We start from the raw sequence: 24886 nt of genomic DNA, 5'->3' as shown, positions 1-24886 counted from the left end.
TAAACAATAGAAAGGTTAAGAAAAATAACGCTTTACCCGGCGAGGTATATAATAAACAATTTTCTTTATTATATATAAGAAAAATAAAAGANTAATATATTTTTTCGTACATAATCGGTTATCCGAAACATCGATCTTCCGAACAACCCCAGTCCTCAATTGATTCGGATAATCGACGCTCTACTGTATTCGTAAAGCATGTTCCAAGAGATGATGATATAGTCAGCATCTTCGTCTTCCTTAGGCTCTTTCTGCTCTTTTTTTAAGAACTTTCTTAAGAGAGATGATGATCCATTGGTTCTGTTCCTCATCTCTTAGAATCTGCTACTATTAATTATAATGTTAATACAGTATTATTTTTCTGTACCTCAAATATAAAATATCTTAAAATATTTCTTTCATAATGTAACAATATTTTATAAAATTGAAATATTTTGAAATGTTTCCTATCAACAAATAATTATTTTTCTAATCTGAGTTTCTATTTTCGTCATCCTGTAATGTATACCTGGTTCGTCCAATTACTTATTTGCAATTTATATGATATCAATTTAATAATCTACGTCGAGAAATTGTATTCATATATTAGAAAATTTCTCATAAAAATTATTTCAATAATCGTTATAATTATAATATTTTAGACTTTATAACAGTCAATTGTTTTATTATGAACAGTAAGAAAAATTAATTTATTTCACATTGAAATCTCCTAAATTTCTTGAAATTTCATATCAAAATTTAAATTTTACATGGAAATAGTTTCAGATATTAAACCAAAATTTATATTTATTATCTGAACTGAAGAAACATTATTCGAAGAATTTTTTAAAAGAAAACTCACTTTTATTCAAAGAGAATTAAAATTTGTTGGAAAGAAATTAAAGAAGAAAGACAAATTCAAGAATTATGAATTTCTTCAATTTCTTGAAGAAATCCTAATCCCTAATTCTTGAATTTTTCGTGATAGAGTTGCGAATATATTGAAATCTATTGATAACTTTATCATCAAACCACCAAGACTTTGATCTTACAATCGTCGCGTAATTAAAAATGCAATTGATTTTTTTACAAACGACTGGAGAGAGAAGAATTTCAGAATTTATTTTCTGTAGAAAAATTTTAATCATTAAAAATCTGTTTATTAAGGTATCAAATTTGATCATTTATCTTTACTGTAAAATCGTCAATAGCTTTAGCTTTTACAATTATTTTAAAGCTTTCTTTTCACATTTTGTTTGATTTTTACACTTCATCCATTTAAATATATATATATAAACGTATACATTAATTAGATAAGTATAGAAACTGTAATGTAATTAATCTCCGGATTTTGTTCTCGATCTTTGGAACAATAAAGAAATATACAGTTCTTGAAGCAACGTTCTTTAACAATTCTCACTTTCAGATAATGGAAAATTGATGCAAGTAAAGAAATCATTTATTTTTAGAGTAGTTAATTAGTTCTGGATTTGTCTGTACTTTCAATGACTTTCAAGCCAGCTTCAAAATTTATTGTCAACGAAACGAACTGAATCGATTTTTGCATCAATCTTTGTACCCCAGATGATTACTTTATTAATATCCATTTCTCCAAGGAATTTGGGATCGAAATCAATTCGAATTTTTCATCATTTATTAATAATTTATGTGGTAATTTCGATACGTTTACTTACTTATCTGCTTTTATGTGATTAGGCTTTATATAAATAAACGAGGACGATAATAATCATCAATTAGCTAATATAACAATTCTGCAGATTAATACGATTGAAGTCTTTAAGAGCCGATTTCAAAGATGAGGTGTAGCCTAAACTACTACTTAGACTACTTTCTGTGTCAACTAATCTTCACTTTTCAACAAGTGCCCACCAGTGACCATCGCGTCTGACCAAACTGCTGGGCACATGGTGTTTTCCGAATTTTCTTTACGTATCTAACACCTAAGTAGGAGACACTTCTTATAGAAGCCCTCCCAAGAGCTAATTCTCCTCGGTAGATCGCCCATCTGTTGCATCACTTTTCCGTAGAGGTCATCTCGGGAGTTATCTCCCCATTCATCCAATTTTTTCAAGTAGTTGACCATTGTCGATTATTATTGTTATCCTATAAACCTGATCTACCCTAGCCCTACCTTAGACCAAAATAGAAGGGGGTCTATACCTTGTTTGTGTAGTTGGCCTTAAAGGCCATTTCCTTTTTTTAATTTAAAATAGTAAGGATGATCTTTGCCCTTTAATATATATTGATAGTTTCGCCTATTTAACATATAGTAATAACCTAATAATGCCATTAGTAGATCCATAACTTATTAACATTTCGGAGAAGATTACTTTTATTGTTATCAATGGAGGCGATAATGACAAATTAATTACGCGATGGTTATCTTTTGTAACGTTATCTTTAATAATCTAAATCTATTTTGTGCAAATTATGTACATATATCTCTATCCCGAGAAGGTCTTTGTCGTAACTATTGTAAATTCGAAAGGCTCGCAACAGGAAAGACCTGTGTTAAGAAGGCCCTTCATATCCGGATCAACTTAATCTTGAACTTCCCGAACTTATTAGGCTACGTTACGTCTGGCCAATCAAAGTAGGCCAGACGTAAGGTAACGAGCCTGCCTGAACTCAGCCTCGTGAGAACACAACGTGAACGTATTGAGTGTGCCACTTGGTAAGAATGTTGGCTGAACGACCACGCGATATTGCCACGTGGTCGCTCACTTTGTACCACGTGATATCTCCAACACGTTTGTGTTTCATTCTTGCATAATTCGAGACTAGGCACCTTGGGACTTAAGCTCGAAGCCTCCAGAGCGTCAGACTGATTCATTTACACGTCGCCCCTTTGATTATATATTATAATTAATTTAAATTTGATACAAAACAAATCAATTCTTAAGATGCTAATTTACATTTTAAAATTTTTTAACCTTTAATTCGGCGAATAATTTAATTACAAAACGTTGAGAAATTAGAGATTAAAGCATGTACTTATGTTTAGTTCTTTTATGGGATTTTCGTGCCAATGTTTCCATTTCATTATTTCATTATTTGTGGCCCTAGAGGGCTTACACTGTAAGATATAAGAAGGCCCTTCCCTTCCACCAAATAATAATAAATTTAAAGGCACGAAGCTCTAAGCTGCAAGCGACGTCGGCCCTTTCTTGGCTAGAACTTATTATTTAATTTATGTAAAATAAGAATTTTTAAGGAATAATAATAATTTATAAAAAAAATAAAAGTTTACACATATTTATAAAAAATTTTTTATTTCTAAAACATTTTTATAATCATTTTATCGCCATGATTATGACAATCAACTGTAGTGAAGGAGTTTTCTTTTTTAAATATTATAATATAAATTATATGGAAAATTTTTTTTTATATATTGATGTAATAACGATGATGATAATATTTAAAACTATAATATAATCAGTTATTTTTATAGAAAATGGAAAAAGTTATTTGATATATAACACTCATATTAATTTTGTGCTAAGTTATAAACTATTAATATATATAACTATATATTACAATGCATTTATCTTTACAGTGATAATTTGTAATTTAAAACGAAAATTACGGAAAGAACAAATTATTTCATATAATAATAATTCGTATTTTTTAAGAATATAAAATATTATAAATATTTTTTGTGAGTATTCTTCGGCTTAAAAACATAGAAAAGACTTAAAATTATAGCGATGCTTCATTATGTATCAATGCAAAAAATTGATTTTAATTAAAAATTAATTATTTGGCAGTGGATTTTCGTAGCAAAAATTAATTTTTTTAAGAAGTAAATTAAAGCGTTAAATGTAAAGAAAGTGAATAGAGTTTCGTGTACGCATCGCCATTTTGTTACTGTTTTTTCTTTATAACAAAGTGATTTAGTCCATAACTTCTTAGGCAATTCTGTTGATATTTTCTTTTACTTATTCAGAAAATATTTATACTTCTCTGAATTTCTTATTTCTTTTCTTGGATATGGTTTATTTCGTCTTACGCCATTATATTTTAAATATTGCCAAAGCAAAAATGGTGGATATGAATATTGCTGCCATCTGGTGAATCAAAGAGAAAGCTAAAAAAAGAATAATTATTTTTTTATTTAATTAATTATTAAGAAATGGTTAGATATTAAAAGTTGATATCTAAATTTAATAAGTTTAAACGCATTTTTAATTAAAATTTAAAAATGTTTAGTAATAAAATCGTAAAAAATCAAAATTTGTATTCGCAGCCGAAGATTAAATCTGAATTTGAAATTAACCAATTAGCATTCATTTTACTTTTAGTACGTGAATGTTTATTGGTTAACTTCTGAAACTGCTTAGTTACGAAGGCGGACGTTAATTTATCGTTAAAATAATCCGTAAAATTTTATATAAATGTAAAAATATAATAATTTACTTATAATATTTAAATTGCATAATCATAAAAAGTATAAATGAATACTTACACCGCGTTACTCCCGACGTTGTAGCTACACGTTTGATAGTAAATGGATCTAAATAAATTAAAAAAAATGAGTAAAATGAACTAGCATATAATTATAATTATTTAAATCAAAATGAAAATTAAACTAACTTTAGAAATTTTTAATTTATGAAGAATTTTAATTTAATATTATTTTATTTTTGGAATTTTTCTTTCTTTATAGCAAATCAGTTTACTTCACATTAATTAAAAAAAAAAGCGATTAACGTCGAGGAATTGATGCTTTCATCTCAGACGAATCAATTAAATGCAATTAATTTAAATAGAAATTTGGCTTTAACAAGGAGATATCGTTTAGAAGTTTAGCAAAAATTCTTGTTGATTCTCCTTATTTTAATTGAGCAGGACAAAAAATATCTTTTTACACTAGTTAAAATTATTGCTTGTAGTTCGAGATTCACCGGTTAGTTTTAATTTACTTTAAAAAATATATGCTGATTTTTGTATTACAATGGAACCTGCGTAAACCGGACTCGCACGGTATCCAATTTCCGATTTGTCGGGTTCCCGTTTGGCAGGTTCCGTTTTGGACAGGTTTCTTGCTAAACTGAATTAGTTGAAAAGTATGAAAGTCTTGCAACTTTATACATTTAGGTTATTGCCAGTAATACAATTCTTTATTGACAATGATACCCAATATCGTGGAATTCCGGAGTGGCCGTGCAACTAAAGGTACAATTTATCTCCAATAATCGAAGAAAGGATCTGATTAACTTCAACCGAAAGAAGATAACGTTAAATTTAATCAAAGAGTGAATAACCTGCAGAAAATTCCAAGCGCATTGAACTCTTCAAAATAAAGATGTCTGATTTGGTGCTTCCAGATACAATTACAATTGATTGGATCTCTCTCCCAAGATGATCAAATGAAGAAATTGATAAATTCAGTTTGAATTTTCTAAAACTACAAGTTCTCTCTCTTTTTTAAAAATAATTTTAAACAAAATATTAAAGAAGAAGAAGTTGAATGTACAGTATTTTATTATTTTTTTACTAGTTTATTCGGTTTATAGATTTCGGATGTCTTTGAGACTTCTATACTCGGGAGTGAGTTGATTTGTGGAGTCACGTTTAACTTCAAACAGCATTCAATACACTAAATTTAGTATTATTAGTAGGCTTTACATATTAGTTTTGCCACCTTCCAGCTGTTTGCATCGAATATGCCTCTAGAGAATACGATCGTCTACTTGTTTAACAAATGTAGGTAATCGTATCAGCTAGAGACATATTCAACACATGAAAGGCGTCAAACTGGATAAATTGTTAAATTTTCTTTTGTTAATTTACTACGTAAAACAATTTTAAACTAGTTAATTTTTTACATATTAATTTAAAAATTTGTTTTCTTTGTTTTTCTTTTATGAATTTTTACATTCATTTTATATCATTCATTAAGAATTATCCTATCGAAGCATATTGTTAAAATCTCTATAGATCCTTATTTATAAGGATTTTAACAATTGTTAATAGGAAGTTTAATAGAGATTTTAACAGTTGTTAATAGGGAATTCAATAAGGATTTTAACAAACGTCAATAGATTTAATAGGAATTATAACAATATGCTTGAAAGTCTAATCAAAAGTCACGTTATACTTCATTAAATATAGAATACTTTTTTAGTTTTGTATAATTCTAATACTTGGATGATATATTTACATCAGTAAAATCATTAATGCAATAAAAAGATAACTTCTTCAGTTTTTAGTATCCTTTCCTCTATTTAAAAATCCTAATACATAATTACTCACCATTATAGTTTCTGAACTGATAAAAGGCCTCGAATCCAGTACCATCGAACTTATCGTTAGATTTAAATGTAACACGAAAGAAATCACCATCCGATTCGATAACCTTTGGCTTTCTAGAACCACAATGTTTCGGAATTTTTCTGTCAACCGTGCGAAAATTGGAAAATTCCACATAATCACTAGCACTATCGCTCTCACAACTGGAAAATATGTAATAAAATTATCAATTATTTTAATTAAAATATAAAAAAAGAATATTCTAACATTTTCTCTCAAAAATTTTATTTAAAAATACGCTAGAATTATCTTAAAAAATTACTTGTAGCTTAAACATTTGATTGTTTATAAAATTCTACCTGACTCAGGATTGATTTATATAATTATAAAAAAAATCTATATATATTCTGTAAAAGTATAATTTGTAAAGAAGGAAAAAATCATTACTTACGGAGGAATTCCATCCACGTCAAAATAAGCAAAAGTTATGTAGACACGTTCGCTTCCATTGCCATAAAATAAATAATGACATTCGGTATCTCGTGGGTAATAACCGGGCCAATTCGGAGATGTGAATGTACCATTGGTTCTTTCAGTACTATTAAAGTTGAGACGACAATCTGCAAGATAAAGGAACATCAATAACAAACGTCCTAACCTACAACACAGTAGCTTAACAGCACGTCGTAATTATGAATTACACTTTAAAAAATGAGCAATTAATTGAATATGCTCTATACGAATCTTTATATCTTCTTATAAATCGATATAATTGCTTTGCTTATAAATTATAGGGTAATATTTACATTAATTTAACCTTACAAGTAATAAACTCGAATTTTATAGAAAAGTTAAATAGATAATAAGATTAAGAATTAAACATATTTTTACTTTAAGTTTTTATAAAATAATTAACTTAAGAAAGGGATAAATGAATAGAAGAATTATTAATATTTCCTAAATATTATGAAGAAAATTCAAAAAAGCTCGATCCATTTATCCATTTATGAAAATTAAAATACTTCTCTGAAAGTTGTTCGTCAGAATTCATATTCTTTCACATTTTCTCTGCACTTAATAACTTCAAGTTTTAAAGCTAAATTTAGATACCAGTAAAAACAGTTAAACAACTCGGCAAGCTGGACGTAAATGTCACAACAACTGCAAAACAATGTCGTTCATACCCCAAGCGTTTACAGTACGTGCATTTCAGGGGTTACCCGAAATTCTATAAACCAGCTGACTACTGTAAATGCTTTTTTTTCGAAATATGAGATCAACTAGCTTCCAATTATCTAAAATTTATGCTAAAAATTCAAATTAATTGTACTTTCAGCATTAAATAAGAATTTCAAGTGGACTAATAACACTTTTGAATTAATCAGTTCTTCTGAATTTCTTATCTAAAAGTACGAAAAGTAAAGAATCAAACATAAATTTTCTAAAATTTTTATTTAATTTGATAAAATTCCATATTTATATTATTTTCTAAGGTTAAATAATTCTAAAAATTTCGTAAATTTAGTTTAAAAAATACATAAATAACACATAAATAAACGGTACTATTGATGTAACTAACGTATCAAAAAATACTGTCACTCTAAACAGTTTAAACAAAATAATTTACAAAAATTTTTAAATTTTATTATATTTTTTAAAAGATTTCTTCCAGTTATAAACTGTATTTGAGATAATATTTTTTATGGGGACAAAGTCAAAGTAAATGCTATATATTATCAGATATAAAAGCTATCATTCGACCTTGCTTTGAAAAACTGTGTTAATACCCCGAGGGATACGGACCAAATAACTTGGAATTTCTCAAAATAGGCTATTAACTTAAAAAAAACACCATAAAACAAGTGTAAACTATATCAAAAAGTTTACAGTCTATAAAGTATTGAAAGGCTATAAAATCTCAATTTAATTTTTATAAAAAAAACACTTATAAAAGGCATTAAATTCAATTAAATTTACTTACTCGTTACAGGAGTACAAACTATAAAATTTCTTGTAAATTTTATGATTTATTCTAACGTAATTAGTATTATTTTCGAGGATCCAATTCATCAAGTAATGTTCTTTTTTTTAATACAAAAAAGGGGGTAAATGTTATGGATATAATTTAATTACGTCTTAAAGATACGATATCTGCAATGTTTCTTCTTTTCTTTATCTTATTTTCTGAGATATCTTTAATGGTAGTTTCGGCTACGAAGAGAATTGCAAACGTTCTTGTTTGCATCTCAAGTAGTCATTAAGTGAATGATAAACATTAAAATTTCTTTAAGTTAATTTGTTTTTATTACAATATATTTTAATTAAATAATTTGTAAGGCATACAAATGATCGAATTAATGCATTAAATTTATTATCTGTAACATGTTTTTTCGTATAATTACCTATTTTGGAATCTTGCCTTCCAGCTGTCATACCAAAATCTGTAATATAATAAAAAATAAATTAGCATTTTTATTATTAATTTTTTAAAAATTAAATAATAATATTTAATACTGTAATTAATAAATTGCGTTATTTTTTTAGATTAGACAGTTGAAATTAATACAAAAATATACCATATGATAAATGAATAAAATAAAGATTTACCATTTTAAATTCATTATTCCTCGTTAAATATTTAAAAATAAAGTTATATTTATAATAAACTAACTATTTTTATTCGATTTATAAAGCAAAAATTAAAATAAACAAAAATAAAAAATTTCCATTTGCTAAAACTTCACATTCTCAACTAGTGAATGGCGGACTCTTCCAGCATAATAAACAATAGAAAGGTTAAGAAAAATAACGCTTTACCCGGCGAGGTATATAATAAACAATTTTCTTTATTATATATAAGAAAAATAAAAGAGGTTGAGAGATACAGTATATAAAATTTTTAAAAATTTATTTTAATATTTTTCGAAATTAATTGTAGTATATTAAAAGTATTTTTACAATTTGCAATTATTTAAAAGCAAACTTTTATAAATTAAAATTGTAAAAAATAATTCTAATCTAATTATTTTTTACAATTTTAAATAAATTATTTTCTTGCTCTTTTAATTAAACAGCAAGAAAATAATTTTCTAAAATAAAGTAAGTCTTTTTTCGTTTATTTTCATGTTAAAAAATAACACTATTAAAAATATTATTTTACAATTTATTAAGTAAATTTTCATCTCCATTTTTTCATATTTTTCTATTTCTACTTCTGCATTTCCCCATTTTAAAAAGAAAAGTCAGGATCATTTCTAAAATATTTATTTTTGAATATTTCAAGAATTGCTTTCTTTATTTTTGCAGCTTCTCTTATCAATAGCCATAAAAATGTATATTAAAATATTACTACAAGAAAATTCCTTTATTTTCGCCAATTTTTATTATTATTTCTCTAAAAATATTTAATAATTCTCCTATTTTTGTGTATACAAATTACCATAATTTCAATTACAAAATTTTTTTATTATAATTAAATTAAAATAAATATAATTATAACTTAATTACAATAAATATATTATATAATTTTAAAAAGTCTTGTAATTTTAATAAAAAAGTAGTATTAAACAAATTAAGTGTAAAATGTTTTAATTAATTTAACGTTATCAAAATAAAATAATTGAAAAAAATTAAAAATTATTTATAAAGAATAAAATATGAAATAAATAGATGCAACTTACTTGTTACGAACCTATAAATTGCACGAAATCCTTTGACATTTTTGGAGGAATGATAACTGCGAAACTGAACTGTCATGGTAGGACCATTTGACATTAATTGAGCTGGCAATTCATTACCACAGAAATTATCAATTTGTTCTTTTTGCCCATTGACAGTAATAAACACTACTAACGAATCCACTCCTTCGCATCTATTTAAATTCAATTATAAATTATTATTATTATTTATTTTTAAAAATAAATTTAAAAACATTATAAGAAAATAAATGATTTCTTAAGCATTTTCTGAATGTCTCGTGGCAATTAGGATCTTCATTTCTTAATGTCAAAGTTCATAACTAAGTCTGATATTATTATTCTTTTTATAAAATGAAGGTTTTCCTATTACTGTATTAAGTAATAATTTTCATTTATACGTAATTAAATAATGAATTTATTAAATTAATTTTTTCTAGCCTTTTTTAATTACAGTAAAATGTCATTAAATTATCCAGAAAATGGTTAGTAAGCGGCGATCGACAGTTTGGGATACAAAATCATTGAAAAATTGAGAAACGAATGAAATAATCATTTATTTTTGTGTCATCATTTATATCCAGAACTAGTAGAATGTAGCAACAACAATTGGAATTACTATCGTTCGATTTAAGTACCATCAGTTTGTCAGACACCAAGATGACTTCACAGATTGAATTGCTTTGTGTTTCTTGATTACTATGATTTTGTAGATGGATTTTTCTTCCTTTAATTTCCTTTGTTATTAAACTGTAATTTTCTAGAAGCGAAGATAATTTAAGTACAGTATTTTCCTCCCTTTTCTCCTAGCGCTAACAACTTTTATCTATTCGTACGAATATAGATCAGTTTTAAAGATTTTAAAGGGGTTTTCTGTAGAAAAAATATCTTGTAACAATATAATTTTATGAAAAATTCAAAGGAGAATCTTCTAAATTTAAATTACAAGAGAAAATTTGCAACAATGTTCAATTTTTAAAAATTTTATTAAATTAAGACTACAAAATAATCAAAATAATTATTTTTAATGGTTCTTTCGTTGTAAACTATACATTTTTTTAATATTATTTTACCACGAATGAATAATACTTGAATAACCACGAATGGATAAATTTAAATTGATTGAAAAGGATGTTTTAATAAATTTAAATTCGTCCATAAATATATTTTAAAAATTCTAAAATTTTCTATTTTTATTCTTATTTCTTTTGTACAGTTAAAATGGTAATTTATTCTAAAATAAATTAACCAAATATTCTCTAATATTTTACGACTTTAAACAGAAAACTTAATTATTTTAAAAAGAAATAAATATTCTAATGTATTCAAGAACAAACAAAAATATTCAAATTACAATAAATACAGACATGCAAAAAGTCAGTTAACCGTATGTTATTTGTACGAAAGTTAGCAATTTACGAAAATGCGTAAGAGTTGAAGAAGGATCTGTTTTGAATAATTGCTGCAAATAAAACATTTAAATAAGATAGAAATTTAGTCTTTACAATAATTAAATTTTGGGCCATTTTGTATTATCATTTCTTTAATTAGTATATAATAAACTTTCTAAAACACAAGAATATTAAATCATTAAACCCTGTTAAAATTTAATTATAAAATATAAAAACTGTGGGTGTATTAAGAACCTCGTATCATTCTTCTTTAAATATTTAATTGTTCATATTGTACAATGTTTTTAACATTTAGTAAATTCCAGAGGAAAACACGTAGAAAGAAAATAAGTAAATAAAATATCGATTACAATTAATTAATTTTAATGAATGCAAAGCACTTTCAATTTCATTAACTGATATTGGAAAGGATTTATTAAAGTTCAAAAGAAGATTTAATCAATTTATTGCAATTGTTTTTTGTTTATATCACACGATGAAGTGCAGTACAATGGACACAATACTTTTCTTTACGTCATTCTTTAATCCGCTTTTTTTATTTGCCGATGTGTGATATAAACAAAATAGAAAGACAGACACGGTTTCAAATTAGGAAGATAATTTATTACAAATTTTATCTGTATTTATTAAACACAGTAAAGTTTTCATTATCAGAAAATTTCCCAAACAGGCATTAAATATTGAGACATAAAGTCTTTGACTTCGACAGCAAGAACTTCAGAATCACAAAGAAATTAATTATAAGTGTAGAATAACACAAAATTCATAAACCTGCAATTGAAATTATCTATATGCTCTCGCCACTCTCCACACAAACCTTTAATTTTCCCCCATGTTCATCTGGGGACCTTCCATTCTACGATAGGAAATCATTAAAGCAATTCCCGAAGAATATTTTTATATCTTCAACTTTTAGAAAAATTTCCCCTTTCAAATGCCTCAAAGTGAATTATCATTCATTCTGGACTTCAAGAATACTACCCTATATCCAAATTCACGTCCAATCTAAGATACGTTGAATTTGTTCTAACTGGGATATTTAGTAAGTAATGTTTTATGTAGAGATTTGTTTGCCCTTTCTATGTAACACGCATAGAATATAGAAATCCAAGTCTTATTATATTTTATCATTCTTGCATTAGAACATCTGTTATCTTGAGTATTGATAAAACGAAGTGAGTCATTTCATATCCTGCTTTAATCCTGCTTTAATCCTAGGTTCTTTACCAATTAATGATAAAAATATTACATTTATAATAGGTGATAAATACTAGAATCATTTACAATTTGTGTTAACAAATTGAAGATTATTCTAGAGAAAAAAAGACTAATAAAATTTACACATCATCATAACAATTAATCATCAAGAAATATATTTTTTCATTCACTCATTTAATTAATTTTAATTAGAAATTGCTAGTAATCCCCCTAATGTATTCATATATTTAAATATTTCTCTCTAAAAATTTGACAATAAATTTAAAAATAAAAAAATCCCATTAAAGATGTATTTTAATCTAATAAAATCATAGAAACAAAGTAAAGTACTGTATACAGTATTTCTCTTTGTAATGGAATTACGAGAGCTTTCACAATAATTTGAAATATCAAGATTAATACTTGTAATTAATCTTCATTTAAAAAAATATCTTATTTATATTAAAATTAAGTGAATGCGAGTTAATATTAATTAATTATATTCTTTCTGGGGTATATCTATACCTTGACCTTTAGCGTCACAGAAGCATTAGATGAATGGTTACAATTGCCAAATCTTAATATAATTTGCTATATTTAAACTAGCAATATATTAAAATAACGTTTAAAAATTATTAATATAACAATTTTTAAATAAATAACAAGGTTTTGTTCAGTATTGTTTTACAATATATATATTTAATATAGGAAAAATTTAATTTCGTATGCATCAACGAAGAACTTCTGTGTATTCTTTATCGATTTTTTTATTTATTTCATTAATAAATAAAAAAATTAAATAACAAAGAGAATAATATCAACAACATTAAATTTAATACGTAAACAACATTTTTCTCCTAAAAATCAAGACTTAAAGAGGAAAAAAAGCGTGGGAACGAGCCCACGTCTTTCAACAAGAACTAAGAACGTATTTGTCTCGAGACTTTATTACGGTAGTTCTGTTTAAATGTGTCATATGTTTTTGAAATATTCGTATATAAGTGTCAAAAAATAATTAAAAATAGTACGAGTATAAATATTAAGTAAGAAATGTAACAAAGTAATAAGCGGAGGAAGAGGAGACATTTCTTAACAAGGAGCTTATCTTTTTGATAAGATGTCGATAAAAAGTTTTAAACTAACGTTGTTAAAACTTGAAAAAAGCTTATCTCAATTAAATAAATTATTATTTAGATATCTGGATGTAAAAAACATCATTTTATATTTATTTATTTATTTTTTAAATATTAATTTCTATAAAAATTTCCGAATTGCACACCTACACATTCCCACTGTCGTCCGTCTGTCCGTCTGTCCTTCGTTAATCTCGAGAACTGAGTTAGAATGATAAAAATCGAGACGAGATATGGAAAGCTTAGGGGTCGAAAGCTCTATAAATTCTAAATTTTTAAGCATTTTTTTTATTTACTCAAGAAAAATTTACTTTACATAGAGGAAAACAATATAGGGAGAAGGTGGTATTATGGAACCCCTCCATTTCAAAGTGATAATAAAGGCGAACTGTAGCGGATTGTGGCCGAACCGCACTAGGCAGACATCCGTAGCAAGGGGAAAACCCGTTTCGCTTCAGTTAAACGGTTGTCCGTAGTGAATTAGCATACAGTATTTGTGTTTTTCGAAATTCGAAAGTTTTGAATGCTAAGCGAATTTAATTATTTCTAAAATATAAATCGCGTAGTTGTAGGTTCGCCGGTGCACGTATTCCGTTCCAGAACTTAGGGGTACGTATTAATCCGCGCGATGTTCACGTTTTTTAAATTCTGGTCTCGACAGACATAAGTTAATTCGAGATGGCGATGCGTGAAATACGGACCCCATTGGTGCTTTTAATACGGAAGCCGTCTAACTTTTGTAAAAGTATGTGGTAGATGAATGAAAAAATAGAAGAAAAATGAAAAAAGTAAAAATACTTACCTAACACTATAGGAGCATTATATTTGTGATTTTTGTAAATTATTAACTTCTTTGTACATTTCTTTATTATTATTATTATTAAATCATTTTTGCAATAAAATACATTGAAGTAAATGATTTTGTAATTATTTACGATTCTTTGTACTTTCCTATTTGTTTTTGGATACATTAAAGCATTTTTTGAAAATATACAGCAACGTTCCATATTACCACCCAGTTTTCTCTAAGCTTACTTTCTGATTTTTTGTACAGAAGCCTTCAAAAACCATACTTATAGTTACGCTAGCGAAAAATCCAATTAGGAACATTTAGTTTACCAGTTACCGGTACTTTTCGCACAAAAAATGTGGGCGTAGTTATGATACCTTGTTTACAATTCACTATAATGTAATTGGGATTCCATAATACCACCTTCTCCTGTATTAAAAAAATTTTTTTTTTTTAACAAAATAAGTCTTGTACAAATAAAAACGCAATTTAATATTTATAAACCAGTAAAATAAAAGAACTTTAATTCGTTTTTTTAATTATTAAATTGTTAAGAGTCAGTTAACAGCGTTCGTTTTCGCGCGTATAAAAAAACAATCGAAATTGCGTTTAGAACGACGCGTTTTTCTTTACAAAATTAGTTGCAGTATGATTAAAAATCCAGATACGAATTGCATAACTTTCCTGGTGAAGCCGGGAAAGTTAAGCAACTCGTAACACAATTTCCTATAAATTTACAATACTTCCCTGTGTTACAACATTCAGGAAAGTAAGATTGATTACGTATTTAACAGGATAGCAATTTAACTTTTACAATGGTTAACTGACTTTTAGGCCACACTGTTGCCTTATAAATAGAAAAATCTCGTAGAATGTAAATTAATTACGAAAATGAAACAGATAAATAAACAAAGACATATTAAATGTAAATATTAAAGCAAAATAAATTTAAATCATTTGTGAATGAGTCAAAATATAATTAATAATTCTCGTTACATATAAATTCATCAAATAAATGAATTAATAATGAATTTAACGAGAATTTTCAATTTACATTTCGAACAATTCTTAGATTTATGCGTTTATACACATCTACAAATCCTTTATTTAGAGAAATGTCGAAAACATCATCAGTAGTACACAGAAAAATTAATTCAGCAATCAGTTGAGTAACTTTCCCGGCGACGACATTTAAAACTGCATGTAGCGCCATCTGTTATGATATTTTATTTAAAAATTTTTAATATTATTAATTGTTTTAAAATAACAAAAAGCTTAATTTTGAGAGTAGAGACGAGTTTCATAAAAAATTGTAAATGCTAATACAGGGTTTATTAAGTTCGATCCCACTCGAGATATGACTCACGATTCCTTCTATCTCCCCACTCCCTTGACCTTTAACCGCCAAAATTTAATAATATGAATCCCACTAATACACAAATCTCCCCGAAAATTTTCAAAATTGAACAAAATCGTGCCCCCATACACTATCATTCATATATATATATACAAACCTTCCTCCCAACTTTTTACATTTCTGGACTTTTGAAGGCCCACTGAGTGCAAAAATGTAAAAATCTTAATGGGGAATTTTTTACCATGAAAAATTAAATTATTATTTCTTCGGGAAATTTTTCGGGTGAAATATTTTCTAATAAAAGATTGGTATGGGCCTCCCGTTGGTGAAGAAAATTACCATTTTTGTCTATAAAATAACACGCCACTGCATAGCGATACGCATTTTGAGAATATTTTTGCTTCTCATCGGCCCAATTTCTTAAGAAGCGTCCATTTAACATCATATTCGACATAATATTTCATAGAATTCAATTTTTTTGTATTTTATGGTTTACAGTAGCATTATTTATTTTCAATTTAACTTCACATTCGATTCAAAACTTTATTATACTCAAGATGCGCATCCGTACATGAAAAACATCTCGCGAATTCATGTAGTTCCGGCTGCAATTTTTAATCTTATTTTAATTTAAAAGCCAGCTTTCCATATCTGGTCGCGATTTTCATCTATCTAACTCTGTTCTCGAGATTAATGAAGAACGAACGATCGGACAGCCGGACAGACAAACGACAGTGGGAATGTGTATTATGATTTTAAATGGAAACTTCTTAAGATATTGGACTGAAGAGGAGCAAAAATGCCTTATATGAAAGATTAATTCTTGTTGGATACGACTTCCGGGGAAAAACTACTACACAAGTTTCATTGAACGTAAATTAAATTAGTGATGAAGTTATCAAATAAATTCGTAAACGGAGTGAATGTGGTTATTGCTTATTGATATTCACGTTCATAATTGATAACTAATTTCAGTAGCAGTGCTAAGTTATATGAAAATTCAATAAGACGTAACTGATCGAATTTAAAGAGTAATGCAATATATAACTTCAATGATGCTCTTGGTTCCGAATTGCATCGTATTGTTAATTACTGTATATTATATGTAATAGTAGTTGTTTATTTAACTCGAAACATAATTAATTCATTAAACATCATAGTTTATTCTGCTTATTATAATCAATGTGCGTACAGTCTTAAGTGGTCCAATTTCAGAAGCGAACTTCAATTTGGCACCATCACTTGTTCGCCTCTACAATTAGTAATAAATCGTGTGTAGAACTAAACTAAAGTATCTCAAAAAGTAAAAATTATACTGTAGCTTGTGTAGATCTCATCACTGTATATGAATTTGAAAGTCACGTATTATCGTGGAAAGAATGTCATTTACATTGTAGAATTGCATACTTTAGTAGTTTACAAATATTAAAGGGTTCTCTAATATCTTATATAACAATCGCATTGGGAAAGAACCCGAACAATAAATACATATGACCAAAGAAGCTTGGAATTCTGTACAAAAGTTATATAAATCAAGATCTCGCCACGAATATTGCAACCGAAAAAACACTTAATACAACCAGACTACTTGAAAATGCCGGGCTATAAACCGAGTGTGAAACCTCTAAAGATGTATATGATTGTTAGCTTAGACGTATTTACCGTCACAAGAACGAAATAAGTTACAGCGCAAGGAGAAAACATGCATATTCGTAAGACAAAGCAAGATCAAAACATGCGAAATGTATAGAAACAAAATTGTTACGAACATTTTTACGGCGAGAATAAACTAGAATATTCATTAGAGTGAAGTGATGATACCTTTACAAGAAAATAGAGTAGAAACTTTAGATGATGCCACAAATGATGATTTAAGCGTAAACGCAAAGAGTAGAGAAAAGCCTAATAATGTAAATGGCAAAGTTACACGATTCAAAGCATCGGTCGTGTAACTTTGCCATTTGGATCGAGGATTTTCACAGAGAAAAACTGTTAATTATCTAGAATCATATGCATCAGTAAGAAATATACAGTATATGTGATTAGATTATTGTTAATTGCTAAATCACATAAGTGGTCGACGAGACATCTAGACATAAAACCTGCTTAATACATATTTATATGGCGAATTAAAGGAAGAAGTATATATGAAATTGCCACTAGAAATTAGCGAGAATAATAAGATTGCGAAATTATTAATATTACGGCCAATAGGCTTATATGGATTAGTACAGTCGGATGGCAGTTGGAGTCACGCAATAAACAAACATTGATTAAAATGAACTGAAGGTAGAATCAAATAATTGTTTTTAAACAAATGATAATGATGTAGTATTGTTATTTTGTCATAAATATCATGTTATTCGCCATACAACCAAGCGAAAAAAGTAATAAAACTTTCTCAACAACTATATATATTGACAAAATAATGGAGTACTTAAAAACAAAACGTAACCCAGCACATATATTTACGAAATCGTATCCAAAACTGCACTTAGAAGAAATTTAGATTTATTAAAAAAGTGAATAAAAAGGGGGAGTTATAAAGGCTTGATCCACCACTAACAATAGTTCTGATATCCCGTAGTTTTATCGTTTCACTGCATGCAGGTGTTGTACGTGGTGTGACCTCATATCCATTAGTGTCCAAGTCATTGTCGAGCGAACACCTAGTAAAATATAATGAATTTTATCATTGTCCAATTGTTCTGAACCAACTATACTTCAGCAATTGATTTTTTTGTTTTAAATTTTACAAGAAAGAGAATTTTAATTTTTGATTTTTGTCATTCGCTTTCTGTATTTATTCTTTTTTATTCATTATATTATTAGGCCTATACTAGCAGGTAGGCCCGGCGTTGCTCGGGCAAAAGTAACGATAGCGAAGATTAAGAATATTACGTTATAGTCAACCTTGCCCATTTTCACAGAATGCAAGAATTGTTAAAACTTTCATTGTTGACACTTGGACATTGTTGTTGACATTGTTAACAATGGAAGTGTTAAGAGAAAACGGCGTACTAGATTAACAAACGCAGATGCGTTTTTGCGGGAAATAGAACATATTTTTAGACCCATCTAAAAGTTCTGTAATTAGTCTGGAAATAGGGAGACTAATTCTTGCATATTGTGAAAACGGGTAAGATTAAGGTTATTACATTTTAGCCAATCTTCGCTATCGTTACTGTTTGCCCTAGCAACGCCGGGCTTATTTGCTAGTTCGGTTATAGCCTACGTTGGATAACTCTAGACGGAGGCTCTAAAATGATGCGAATAAAATATAAAAATGATAATAATTTCACTTTCTGATATTGAATTTGACTAAAATTAAACACGTTTCATTATGTAAAGGTGTTCGTTTAGTGATCTAAATTTATTTTCATTTGACGAGTCATGTTCATAGAGTTTATTATACATAATGATATATACACAGATACACATTATGCACGAACTACTGAAATCGTGTTCGGAAATCTCAAAATGTACTAGATATACGAGTCAAATAGAGATGCCAACGTATAATGAATATATTTTTCTCGTGTTTTACGATTTTATTCTATCTACACAAAGTGTAAAATAATGGAAGATCGTTTGAGGTGTTGTATTGATTACATTAAAGTCGTTACATGCCAATCGATGTACGACGATCAGAAAAAACCATAAAAATTTCAAAACAAACTAATCGGAATGTATTCAGAACGATAAGATTTCAGAAGAATCGGTTATTTATCATTCAATGTTGTAATTCTTCAACGTTCTTTAGGTTCAATGGCTAAAACGTGCATAGCGATGTTTACAACGATGCATCTGGCAGAAAAAAGTTTACGTATCATTAAGCGTAATTAAGAAATATTTTATTATTACATAGGCTTATAATTCTGAGCAGAATTATTAATAAAAAATCCGGCAGCGAGTTGCGTAACATTCCCGGCAAACAAAGTGAAAATTGCGTGTGGCATCATCTATTGTAAGATTTTATTTTAAAACTTTTATATTATTAATTATTATAAAATGGCGAAATGCTTAATTTTTGGTTAAAGATGCGTTTTATTTTAAAAAAGAAGCAAATTATAAATGCCAATAACGAGTAAAATTTTCATTAAGTTCGATCTTATTCGAGATATGACATATGAATTCTCTCTATCTCCCCATCCCTTCGACCTCCAACCACCAAAATTTAATAGTCTCAATTCTCCTAATAGGCAAATCTTCCTGCAAAATTTCAGAAAATTTTGACAAAAGGCACAGGAATTACGAGTATTAAGCTTTAAAGCGCTCCCTCCCATACACACACATACACACACACAGTATACAAAGTTGAATCAATTTCTGTATTATATCCAAACATTTTAAGGAATTTAGAACTATTTTAAATCTCAAAAACAACTTAGAGGGCGGGTACTTATAGATAATACAAAATGCATAAAGGTAAAAAGAAAAAGATGACTCAAGAATTTTGCTACAGAAAAGAACTTTTATCAATATATTCTTATACAGTATTGTTAAAGCGCATGTTTAATAACAGAATCTGCTGTGAGATAAAGAGCACAACATTCCAAAAATAATACAGCAATAAGAAAAAATATAAGTGAAATCATTTCTAATGGCTGAACATTTTGATGAATATTAAAGTTTCTTCAGCCACAGACTTGAAAATCTTGTTTAAAATCTAAAATTATATTTTAAGGCACTTTATTTGTAGTGTATATAAACTTTGTATTACAAAAAAGTTAATTTTTGTGTTCCTTAGTTTGCAATAGTTTACTACGACTACGACTACGACTACGATTCTGCAAGCTAATTACTCGTATATACATAACGCGATATTATTGAGTTTATTCTGTCATTTAATTGTGCAAACTTTAATTCATAACATCATTAAACATTTAGACTCTGTGCCTCGAAATTAAAACAAACCACTTTGAGTATTTATTATAAATTGCGTATTGTAATCACGAAGAGCCGAGGATATCAAATTTGTAATTACAATACTACTGAAAATTCTGGACGAATTCTATGTACAAGTTTTTTATATTATACACTCAAATTACTGTTAATAATAGTTCTTTACTAAGATTTTGTATCCAGTAGCGGATCATCGCACAGGAGCAACAAGCGCGAGTTGGGGCCTCCTATTGTTAGAATCTTCAAAAGTTAGCAGCTTCAAAAAGAGATTCTACGAACCTGAGGCACCCTACTATCTTCATATACACATTTAAAGATTTATTTTTAAGGAAACGTTGACTGATTATCGTTGTTTTATTAAGTAATAAATTTATTTGATAGCATTACTTAGTATTTAGAACAAGGGGGCCTCAAAACTAGATTGCGCTTTGGGTCCTCCAATTGCTTGATCTCTCAAAAGCACTTGTCAAGTATTAAGTTTCACGAAATTCTTAAATAGTGCTTAAACAATTTAATTAGGTATTAAAGTATCAGATATTTAAAAATTACTTGCATTTAGTATTTGTAAATTATTATTTTTATTGCAATTATTTTGAATTAATAAGTTGCAAGATGCATTACAATTAAAAGAATATTCTCAACACGAACTGAAATTATTGAATATAAAATGGTTTCATCTTCGACGAAATTTAAGCTAAAATATCATAGTTTCATTACGATAAAATATGACTACATTTGTACTCTTTACACTCTTCAACTTGGCTTTCACGAACCTCCTACATTATTACAACAAACTTTTAGAAGTGTTATATTTTTAAACCTCAAAAAAATGATTATATATCATCTGCATCATACATACCAAATTAAACCGGAAAGGGTGCTTAATTTACAAAATTCAAGTTGAAAACCATATAACGTTCTAGTTTTGGCAATTCATTCGGTAGAAGAGATCAATTGAAAACGAAGTATTTTATGAATACAGTAGATTCCACTTTACGACTGAGTAATTTACAATTCCTCCTCGTTGCCACATTTAGCATTAGGTTAGCATTATGTTAAAATGTACTTCCGGGAACGTGATTTCAAAAGGCTCTATGTCCTAAAAAAAGTTAAGTTGAGCTCTTGTCATCATGCTTAATTAGTACCTTTTTGCCTTCGGGCGGCACACTTTTCCAAAAATCACTTGAATTTAATAAATTTCGGGAAAATATTTAGAAAATTTTTATGTTTTAAAGTCTTTATCGAGATAACTAATTCTAAATATAAAGTTTTCACGCATTACTACTCCACAATAAATAACAAATAACATCGCGGGTCTATTTAGAAAATTAGAAAGGTAACAACTATCTTGCATATCCATATAATTACCAGAACGGACATTAAAAATAAGTTAAGAACTCTTGCTCTAAAGGAAAGTCTACAGGGTGTCAACTCTCAACTTGCTATCTGAGAACCTTTCGCAGAGGATTCGTGAATTGGTTTCTGAGCATGGCATAAACAAAAATTCGAGATTAGGAAAAAAATAGCCTATAACTTTATTTGCAATAACTTCTAACTATTCATCAATACAAAATGACATACTCGTATATTATTATATCATAAATGGCTTTTTTTAAGTATTTTGATAAGTGTATTTCAATATAATTGATTTCCTTCGTAATCTTGCATGTGAATTTAAAAACATTATTTTGGGAAGAGGTTCATAGGCGTAGGCATAAGGTCCTCTTCCAATAAGAGTCCATGGCATTAAAAAGTTAAAATCTTTGCTTTAGAGGCTTTTGTAAGAAGTTTAAAATGATCTCAAAATGTTTCTTTAGAAGTAAAGAAGCCTCTAAAAAAGGCTACAGCCAACTCAGTGTTTTTTTAGTATGTTTTTAGGTTAGTTCCTGATGTGCAATACGGTTTTTACTTTTAAAAAATAAAAAAGACAATGTCTTAAAAGTAAATTTTTGTAAAATAAATATGTTTATTTTCAGTAAATTAAATATTTACATTTAAAACGATTGGAAAAAGAGTTTTTAGAAGGAGAACTTAAGAATAAACATCGTATTGAGGTTTATTTTATTTACAAGAAAATGGAATTTTCTTTAAAATAAACATCAAATTTTTATAATAAATTTAGATTATTACTCGAATGCCCATCACAAAATCTAAAAAAGTAGTATAATGGCATGATAATGGCCTGGTTATCAAAATTCTTTTAAGTGAATTGCAAATAAAAAACGTTTTAAGACGAAATTTTTAAAAATTAATTTTCTACAAGACGTAAGTTAAATTATAATTTATTTATTTTTATATCCAATAAATGATTAAAATTTGCGCTATTTCGAGATGTCTAACGCAATATCCTAATAGAAAATTCGATAAAATTCATAATTTAAAGAGAAAAGTTTTCGTTATATTTAAAATAAAGTGAATTGTCATTTGTATATTTATAAACAAACAAATTTTTATTGTTTAGGACATTTTGGAAAAGGAATTTCTATCATCAAAAGATTTCTTTAAGGATTTCTTTTTATTAAACTTTATCAAATTGTATAAATGGTGTGTAGGGAAAGACCAACAGAAAGGTAATTTGAGAGGTTGTACAGGGGTTAAGCATTGGCTTGTACACTCACTCACTCACACGAACTGTTTTATTGAGAAGAGATTTCTCAGCTTCTCACCGAAAAAATAAATGATTCAGTGGAAAGAGCACCTATAGTTTATCATAAGAAAAACCCGAAATCGCTAAAAAATCAAATATTTTTCGTTCCACGAAACGTTAAATTTTAACGTTGAACGGCGTCTTAAATGCCATCTGCCTATTTTTAAAATAGCTTATAAGAAATAATTATTAATTACTTTATCGTCGTTAAAATTTTTTAATATATAAATTTAATAACCGCAAATAATAAATAAAGATAATATTGTTTACATAAATTGTTAAAAACAATGCAAAAATGCTCTACGGAACATCCAAGTCAAACATAGAAGACGTAATATATTAATTAATATATAATATTTATATAGAGGATGTATAGAGAAATCATAACATTTTAAAAATAAATGCAAAAATATTATATATTTATATAAAATAAATGATTAAAAATATATATTTGAAATATTTATTTACAAAAAATACTAACTCTTTAGTCGACTCTTGATGCATGTACAGATCAAAATCTGTGAATAAAATTTGCACCCTTTCTTCCTTTTTGCCTTCAAATTGATAAACACAAAATACGTTTGAAGGATAAGCTTCTGGATAATTCGGACTCGTAAAAGTTCCATTCTTGGATGTCTCACTACTGATTGTCTGATCACAACTGGTGGCAACTGCCAAATAAAACAACAGTTCTATAACTTCAAGTACAATTATTTTAAATCATTCAAATAAATGAATATATTCAAATTTGATTCACTTAATATTTATAATTATCTGTACATCATCATCGATATTTTCTAATTCCCGAAGCATCTGTTTGAAGAGATGGTGACACGGAAGAATACGATGAATTTCTGAATGAATTTCTAAACTTTATACGCTCGTATATGAAGTAGATGTATGAAGTAACTACAGATGGATTGCTGCATTTATCTTCGTTACACGAAGTTAATATTTATGGTTAAGTTATATTATCCTCAATATTTTCTAATTCCTGAAGCACTTGTTCACTAAGATGATGATGATGAAAACCTAGTTCTTACTACAAATGAAGAGAATTTAATAATGGAAGATAAATCGCTGCAACGATTAGCTGGAGAAATGAGAAAATAAGTGAAAAACAAGTAAAAAAACCACTTTTCTTAACTATCGATTGATAATTGTTTTATCTTTTAGTGAGTGTCACGATGATCGTTACAGGAATGCCGTTAAAAAAGTTGAAAATATTGATGATAATAAAAGTAAAATTTAACAGAAAAGAAGCTGATGAATATGAAATTGAAGATACCAAAATACTCGCTTATTTTGAAGACAAATTATCTTATTTTTAAGAAGACGGCTTCTTCGCTGATGAAGATAAACTTTTAGAGTTGTAATTTGCGCTATTTCGAGATGTCTAACGCAATATNAGAATTTATATCATAAAAATTTTTTTTGTAAATTTAAAAAAAAATATGTCGTGGATTTATACGAATATTTCCGAAAAAATTAGAAAAAA

General features: G+C 27.6%; 1 protein-coding gene across 1 annotated transcript in view; it reads right to left on the bottom strand.

Annotated features, from left to right (window-relative positions):
- Positions 1-3511: 3511 nt before the first annotated feature.
- The window catches only part of LOC111623208 (suppressor of lurcher protein 1-like), a 60998-nt gene continuing 39623 nt past the window's right edge, over positions 3512-24886 (bottom strand). Inside the window, exons 2-8 of the mRNA XM_023365707.1 lie at positions 23870-24059; positions 9933-10123; positions 8655-8693; positions 6704-6872; positions 6256-6455; positions 4466-4513; positions 3512-4087 (exon numbers count right to left, since the gene is read on the bottom strand). Coding sequence (XP_023221475.1) covers positions 4014-4087; positions 4466-4513; positions 6256-6455; positions 6704-6872; positions 8655-8693; positions 9933-10123; positions 23870-24059 — 911 coding nt within the window. The 3' untranslated portion in view covers positions 3512-4013. The remainder of the gene's footprint in view (positions 4088-4465; positions 4514-6255; positions 6456-6703; positions 6873-8654; positions 8694-9932; positions 10124-23869; positions 24060-24886) is intronic.

This window comes from Centruroides sculpturatus, unplaced genomic scaffold (genome assembly GCF_000671375.1).
Source record: "Centruroides sculpturatus isolate CEXI.00-Female unplaced genomic scaffold, Cexi_2.0 scaffold8, whole genome shotgun sequence".
Classification (NCBI taxonomy): domain Eukaryota; kingdom Metazoa; phylum Arthropoda; class Arachnida; order Scorpiones; family Buthidae; genus Centruroides; species Centruroides sculpturatus.
The sequence above is the reverse complement of the archived record's forward strand: the minus strand, read 5'-3'. Positions and strand labels throughout refer to the sequence as shown.